Below are 8,410 nucleotides of genomic sequence, written 5' to 3'. Positions count from 1 at the left end.
AGGGTTCCGTTCGATTTCTTAAATTTTGTCACATTAGAAAAACTACAAAATATGTATGATTTGCATCACGGAGCAGAAAAATCATTAAAAATAGGGGATTTTGGGGCCAAAATGACCCAGTACCTCACTTTTCCGTATTTTTCTAGAAACAAATAAATCTTTATTCAAATATTAAAATTATTTCATTTCAAAAGAGGTATAAATTGTAATTTTCTGATTGCTACTTCAAAAGTTATTGCATTTAATGTATTTTTCCTCCATATTTTCCCATAGCACCAATTTCAAAAAATTTCAAGCGAAGTGGGCGGGGGTCTAAAATTGTTCAAATGATGTGAAATTTGGCATCTGAGCTTACTTTGACATTTGTCACAATATGAGAGGGGGGGCCTTTGAGAATTCAAAAAAAAATTTTTTTGCAATGCCCTAATATGTAGTGAGTAGGGCAGACGAACAATCGCTAGTGCAACAGAGCGCTCAGTAGTCAGGACAGTGATAAGAAACCAATATTGTTATCAACAACTATTTCTGAGTTAATACAAAGTGTGTAAACAGTGATCTAGTGTCTATTGCGTGAACCTAATATCACACGGTTGCGGGAGAGTATTTAGAGTGAGTTTTCACTAGAATACGTTTCCCTTCGCTTCGTTGCTCATGTTCACTTTGGAGTTCTGGTAAGTTGGTCGTAGAAGTATGAGAGGGAATTCTTCTAGACTGTTTGACATTCTCCTACCATTCTACTCTCAACAGATTTTGAGCCCAGGATTGCATTATGGAGAATAAAACTCGTCGTTCGTTGGCACCGTTGTTCAGTGGTGAAGAGAAGTCGTTTCCCCTCTGGAAGGTTCGGATGGAGCAACATCTTAAACAGGATGGTTTATTGCACACGTTGGAAAGAACGATTGCGGAGGAAGATTTTGCGGAACCGGTGGCTGGCGCCACGGCAGCAGATGAGAATGCTCGTAAGAAGCTTAATTTGCGCATTAAGCAGGAAGATGCGGCCTTAAACGAGTTGTGGATGGCGCTGAATGACGACTCAATGAGTCACGTGCTTCAATGCAGATCAGTGAAGCAGGCCATGGAAAAGCTGCAGGAAGTTTACCAACCGCGGGGGGCGATTGCCATGATCGGGTTACGGTCAAAATTGTATTTATTGAGCAACCAACGATTCCAGACTTTAAGAGATCTGTTTGCTGCTCATCACGATATTGTGCGTCAGCTTGAGAGCATGGGAGAGGCAGTAGATCACATGGAGCAAATCCGTACACTCCTTGTTACCATCCCTGAGCAGTTTAAGCGTTTGCTGGGCGCGTTGTCGGTGATACGTAAGCAGGATCTAGAGACAATGTCACTGGAACAAATTAAACGTATTTTTTTGGATGCTGATGAGGCTATACCAAAAGAAACCGGGTTGTCGTCCCAGACAGCTTTTATTGGACAGAAGGTCTGGCAGAACCAGAATACGAAGCGCAAAGCTGGCCACAAGCGTCGAAATTGTTTCCAGTTCAAGAAGAAATTTCTCAAGGAGAAGAAATCAATCAACAATCTTGCCGGTGCCATTTCAAATGTGGCATTGATGGCTCAAGTTGGTGCTGGAGCAAATGATAGGGTAACAGAGGTAGATCGCCTGAACGGTTTTAAAGTGAGGATTCCTCTAGAACGCATAAATATGGTTCGCGTGAAGCAAATTGAGGAGGATAAGCTGAGGGACAAAAGGGTTCAGGATACGTCATTTAATGAGTTACCTGTAACATTGCCTCGTGAAATGAGATATTTCAACCATTTGTGGGAAGTGACAGGAAATGAGCAGTCGATTTCAATGGCTAATGGTGATAAAAAAAATTTTTTTCTTCGATGAAAACATGTTACGTAACGATCTAGTTAACACTCCCTCCCCCCTATGTCACAACTTGTCGTACCCCCTCCCCCCCTAAAAGCGTTACGTAATTTATGAATGGTCCCTTACGTGCTCGATGTAAAAATGGATGAATGTTTGAGGCAAACGAATGATTGTGCGAATTTGGGTAAAGTTGCAAGGAATATGCATGTTTGGCATCAACGGTTTGCTCACTTGGGAGAAACAAATTTGAAAAAGCTAGTGCAGAATAATATGGTGAAAGGGCTCGATATTAAACTTAAAAGTGAGGTGCTTAATCCTATTGTATGCGAAAGTTGCATAATAGGTAAGCAATCACGAGAAGCGTTTAATAAAGACGGGAAGGGTCGTTCAAAGAGGCCATTAGAATTGATCCATAGCGACGTTTGTGGGCAAATGACAGAAAAGACATATGATGGGTTTAGTTATTATGTCTCTTTTATTGATGATTTCACTCATTTCGTGATAATTTACTTAATCAGAAATAAGAGTGATGTGTTTCAGAAGTTTGTGGCGTATGAAGCAATGGTTACTGCTCAATTAAATTCGAGAATTTCCATGTTAAGATCGGATAATGGTGGCGAGTATTTTGGTAAAGAATTCATGGCCTTTTGCAGTGGCAAAGGGATCCAAATGATACCTACCGCACCATATACTCCTCAACAAAACGAAGTGAGCGAGCGTATGAATCGCACTCTGATGGAAAAAGCTGTAACTATACTACATGAAAGTGGTATGCCGTATGCCTTGTGGGGAGAGGCGGTTTATGTCTCTGCTTATTTGACAAACCGAAGCCCCACCAACGCATTACCAAAATGCAAAACGCCTTATGAAATGTGGTTTAAATGCAAGCCAGATGTTAGTAAATTGAGAGTGTTCGGTTGTATTGCCTATGCGCATATAAACAAGGTGCATCGTAGCAAGCTGGATGAAAAGAGCAAGATTTTGGCTATGGTCGGCTATAGTCCAAATGGTTCCCGTTTGTGGAATGATAATAGGAATAAAATTATCGTTTCAAGAGACGTTATTTTTGATGAAGGAAAGTTTTATTTCGATAAGAAAAATGAGAGTTCGAACGAAAACGTAAATGCGAATAAAAGCATAGAGAGAAGTGATGAGATGCTTGAGCAAGATTTAACGAAATCGCTAGAGGTGTCTAAGAATCTAAATGAAGAGGTAAATAATGATAAAGAAGATGAGGATTTCTTAGAAGCGGAGGACGAATCTGAAGATGAATTTGAAGATAGTTTCGAAAATGATTCTGTGGATGAAATGGAATCTGAGGTGTTACGTCGAAATCAAAGATCCCGACGAGCACCTGTTTGGCATCGGGACTATTCTATTAATTTTGAAAACAGTTTCTTAGTTGCAAATATTGAAGGAGAAATCCCATAAAATATTGAAACTTTAATGAAATGTGATGATTGGCCAAAATGGAAAGCTGCTATCGATGAAGAAATGGCTTCTTTATTGGAAAATCAGACATGGACCTTGGTGAGTTTCATTCCAAAAGGAAGGCGACCTATCAATTCCATGTGGATATTCACAATAAAAGACGATGAGTCTAATAAGTATAAAGCTAGGCTTGTTGCAAAGGGCTGTTCGCAACGCCCAGGATTGGACTATGGCGAAACCTTTGCTCCAGTGGCCAAAATGTGTACAATACGAACAATGCTTTCAATGGCTGTTAGAAATAATTTATTAATTCATCAAATGGACGTTACGACGGCTTTTCTTAATGGGTCATTAACAGAAGATGTCTTTATGAGATTACCTCCTGATATGGATGGAAATATAAATATGTGTAAATTAAACAAGAGTATCTATGGGCTTAAACAATCCAGTAGAACGTGGAATTTGAGGTTCAATGAAATTATTACTCAGTTGGGTTTTACAAGGCTTGAGTCCGATACTTGTCTTTACATTTGTAAAAATCATGGTTTGTTTATCATAATATATGTTGATGACGTACTTATTATTGGTAAAGATGTAAAGATGATAAAATGGTTAAAACACAATCTTTCCAAACGATTCAAAATGAAGGATTTAGGGGAAGTTCATAACTTTCTTGGCCTAGATATCCGACGTAATTTTGAATCGGGCTGGATGATCTTGTCTCAAGAGAGATATATTTCGAAGATCCTAAATAAATTCGGGATGACTGATTGTAAATCGGTCTCCACCCCAGTAGATCCTAGTATGAAATGGAAGAAAAATATAGGACAACAGACCAGCGCACTGTAGTAGATAAGACCTGCATAGAAAAAAATATATAAATTGAGCATACAAAAATATCTTTTCATTGAATATGGCTGGCAAAAAAAAAGAAAATAGTCATCCCTATTATTTGTAAACGACACGATTCGAGCATAAAGTAGGAAGGTGCCACCAGAATAGAACTTCAATACGTTGTCCCGTTGTAATGTGTGTGCTTTGTAAAGTGTAATTTCGAAGCTCTGGAAACGAGAGGGAAAAACTGAGCGATAAAACGACAGAGCGATGGGTGTGCGACGGTGTGGGTTGCAGTTGAACATATTTACCTAAGCGAGCTGTCCCGTGAGTAAGTGTGTGTGGCTGACGGTTTGAAATCTTATGGGAAACGAGAGGGAGAAACCGAGAGAAAAATAAAGATTGATGGATGCGAGACTGGTGGAGTGGTGGCGTGCTTTATATTGTCAACTGAGCGAAAGCTTTGTCGACGTGTATGTTTTTAGTTGTGAGAGTTGGAAATGAGAGAAGGGAATAGTAAATCCTTCGGTTTTGTGAGCAAGTGTGAGTGTATTGAATGTGGCAAAGAAAGTAGGCACGCGATTATTAGGCAGTTTTTCGAGCACAGTTGGTGGGTCAAGACGCTTGGGCCGGCAGTTGCAGAGAAATGATTCGCAAGGAATGCGACACGCACCTTTCAAGGTCTTGCTGGGTTGTTTACAATATTTAACATTAGTGAGTAGACCCGACATTACGTTTGCGGTCAGTCTGTTTAGTCGATTTCAGAATAACCCGGATGATTCCCATTGGAATGGACTTAAGCGGATCTTGAGATATTTACAAGGCACTCGTAGTCTATGCTTGGTCTATCGAAGAATGAAGGACAAGGAGACACTTTTGGGATACGCTGACGCGGATTTCGCCAATGACGAGGAAGATAGGCGCTCGATATCTGGAAGCGCATTCATGGTATTTGGAAATCTGGTGTCATGGGGAACGAAACGGCAACAACTCGTCTGCTTACCATCGACGGAGGTAGAGCTGGTTTCTCTTTGTGCAGCATCGAAGGAAGGAATTCGGTTGTCAAGAACATTCACAATATTTAAGGATAACATACCGTGCACAAAAATTGCAGAAGAGCCCCGTGACCACCAGAGAACTAAGCATATTGACGTGAGGTATACGTTTCTACGTGAACAAATTCAAATGAAGAAGATAATTTTAAAATACGTGCCTTCAGAAAATCAAGTAGCAGATGTATTTACTAAATCACTTACAAAAACAAAGTTTTCAAACATGATTGAAATGTTAGGAATGAAAATTGAGGGGAAGTGTTGAAATTATAGGAACCAGGCAATTTCCATTACAGTATTATACATACAGCGTATCGCTATATACACACTCAATCATATGTAGTGAGTAGAGAAAACGAACAATCGCTAGTGCAATAGAGCGCTCAGTAGTCAGGACAGTGAGAAGAAACCAATATTGTTATCAACAACTATTTCTGAGTTAATACAAAGTGTGTAGACAACTCTAGTGTCTATTGCGTGAACCTACTATCACACGGTTGCGGGAGAGTATTTAGAGTGAGTTTTCACTAGAATACGTTTCCCTTCGCTTCGTTGCTCATCTTCACTTTGGTGTTCTGGTAAGTTGGTAGTAGAAGTATGAGAGGGAATTCTTCTAGACTGTTCGACATTCTCCTACCATTCTACTCTCAACATATTCCACGGTCTACAAAATAAAATGATAAAATCTACTACAAATGATAAAATCTACCTAAATTTAATTACGTTCGCAAGAACCGTTAAAATGATAAGGAAAATTTTTTGCTGTCTAGAGTATACCTTTTATAGCTTTCGTGAAAGTTGGAGGAGTCATTTCCCCGGTTGCAAGTTGAATAACTTTCAGGAGGCACGTTGATTTTATTTCATTATAATTGTTCTTCGCAGTGCATGTATATTCGCCAGCATCTGATGGAAGAACATCTTTGATGACAATTTGAGCAATCACTCCACTATTGAGCAGTTTAATGCGTTCACAAAAATCAATCATTTTTCCATTTTTTTGCCATTTCAAAATTGCCTCAACTCCATTGACCGAGCAAATCATTTTCACTTTCTGCCCTATTTGTGCAGTAATATTGTTCAACTGTCCTGCCCATGATAGTTTGTTTTTTGAATTACGAATAACATACGATTCTTCTTTGTATGGTTCCATTGGTACTTGCGATCGTATGACTTTTCCAATAGTAGTTCGATCATCTGCTAATTTTATTTTCTGTTTTTCAGACAGTTTTTCCTCAGTGCTGATTTTTCTAGCTGCGTGATGCATTCCAGGAAGGTGAATAAAGTGTACTTTATCAGTAAACTCAACTTCGTGTGCAATACTCACAACACCTGCGGAATTTTTCGCGATGCATGTATAAACTCCACTATCTGCGATAGTAGGGTTATAAATATTTAATTGAAAAATCTCGTTGCCTTCATAGGTTGCCCGTATCCGCTCATCCAGTACAATTTGTTCTTTTTCTTTTAGCCAAAGTATGTCAGGCATCCACCTACTATGCTTGAAAGTGATTTGACATTCTATAATTAAATCATTCAATGGATGATGATAGTAATCTGAAACAAAAAAATTAGTTTTGTGCGGAAAGGAATTGTTGTCGACTACCTCTGATTTTTATAATTACAGGAATTTCCATTTTTTCTATTGTAACTTCGTAAACCTGAACATTTGCGGACGAGCATACTTCCCCGCCTCTATTTTTGGCAATGATTGTATATATACCTTCGTCGGATTTCTGAATATCCTTAAGAATTAATGAATGGAGACCGTCAATCGTTGTTGTATTTAACTTGGATGTTCTTTCAACAAGCTGATCGTCTTTAAGCCACCTAGCTGTTGTTTCGAAACCAGCGACTGAACACTGAAGTTTTATCTCGGATCCTATTGGACCGGCGCGATCTGTTAAATTTGTTAAGAATACAGGGGATCGCTTTGCCAATCGTTCTTTCCTAAATTCATCATCCTTTTCCTTCTCTGTTAGTTCAGGAAGATCTTTTTCCGTATTTTTATAAAACCATGCTGTATCATCATCGTCATCAGCATTGTATGTTTTCCATAAAGAAGGATCCACTAGCTCTTCAAACGATTCATCAGAAGATGATTCTAATTCCTTCTCACCGGATTCTTTTTCTTCTTCTTCGTCATTATCGTCTAAAGGTTTGTTTTCTTTTATTTTAAATTCTTTCGGCATATCTAGATCTTCTAATGCGATGGTTTGTAAATATTTTTCATCTAGATTTGCATTGCCGATGGTAATAGTATCGGTATGATCGGAATTATTTGGCTCATCTGTTATCGTCTGTTCGGTAAATATAGTAACTGGTTCAGTGTCAACTTCTGTTTTAAGTTGTGTTGCCGAAACAGCTTGTAATATATTTTCAGGGACTGCTGAAAATTGTTGATCTTGCAATGAATATTTTGTATCATCTAAATCTAAGCAAATTGTATTTTCCGAATGTTCTTCTTCCTCTATCACTACTACTTCAATTACTTGTTGTGTGGAAATATCATTGCATGCTGCCTCATCTATTACACATTCCGGCGAAAAAAAAAGTGATACATATTCATCCACCCTTGTAATCCCACCAGAAATGTCCATGATAAGAGCCTTGTCTATTATGGCTTTTGATGAAGCCAGTTGCAAATTACGATCTCTCCCAATTTCGAAAGGAGATTTATCTCGAATGAACATAATTTCTTTACGCAGGGGATCGTTCGATTTTAACCGGGAAATGGATACAGATCGGGAATTCCTCTCACGTGCTGCCTCTCTAGATACGTCATCATTATGTTCTACACTCGTAAGGTTAGTAATCATCACTTCAGGAACCAGAGAACTTTTCTTTTTGCTACTTCTCACCATCATATTACTAACTAGTAGAAGCTATTCAACTGAGTTTTTCAACACAACTGGCAATGACCGTGAATAAGGCGCGTTTTATAATGTGGGGAGCGCATTGCTACGTATAAGTTATTTATAACTATGACCAAAATAGATTGTGTTTCGATCTACTACGAGTCATTCAAGCCTTTCGCTGCGAATAGACAGCTAGATACGAATGACTGGTGTTGTTTCCACATCTTATGAAATATCCAAACATCTGAAGCAGGTAGCTTTTAACCCTAGAACGTTCCACATACTTTTTCTACATTAGAACGTTGCACTGAGGTACAAACTAACCCCATGCGCTTGATCACAATTTTCAGAGGTAAAAATGCAAACAAAAGACAAGTGGGGTGGGGCTCCTATAGTTGAGG

The 8,410-nt window shown here is 38.8% G+C and overlaps 1 protein-coding gene across 3 annotated transcripts; it reads right to left on the bottom strand.

The window, feature by feature from the left end:
* Window positions 1-5,316: 5,316 nt before the first annotated feature.
* LOC131694815 (palladin-like) lies at window positions 5,317-8,048 on the bottom strand. 3 transcript variants are annotated; one of them, XM_058983315.1, is made up of 3 exons: window positions 6,758-8,048; window positions 5,932-6,708; window positions 5,317-5,840 (listed from the first exon to the last, which is right to left on the bottom strand). In XM_058983315.1, exons 1-3 carry the CDS (start codon window positions 8,016-8,018, stop codon window positions 5,788-5,790), a joined length of 2,091 nt encoding a protein of 696 aa, XP_058839298.1. In that variant the 5' UTR covers window positions 8,019-8,048; the 3' UTR covers window positions 5,317-5,787. The 3 variants fall into 3 exon arrangements, with proteins under 3 accessions (XP_058839298.1, XP_058839299.1, XP_058839300.1); XM_058983316.1 differs by having other exon boundaries at window positions 5,317-5,818; XM_058983317.1 differs by lacking the exon at window positions 5,317-5,840 and having other exon boundaries at window positions 6,214-6,405; window positions 6,479-6,708.
* Window positions 8,049-8,410: the final 362 nt, after the last annotated feature.

Source organism: Topomyia yanbarensis, unplaced genomic scaffold (assembly GCF_030247195.1).
Source record: "Topomyia yanbarensis strain Yona2022 unplaced genomic scaffold, ASM3024719v1 HiC_scaffold_161, whole genome shotgun sequence".
Lineage (NCBI taxonomy): Eukaryota > Metazoa > Arthropoda > Insecta > Diptera > Culicidae > Topomyia > Topomyia yanbarensis.
This window is presented reverse-complemented; position numbering and strand designations above follow the sequence as displayed.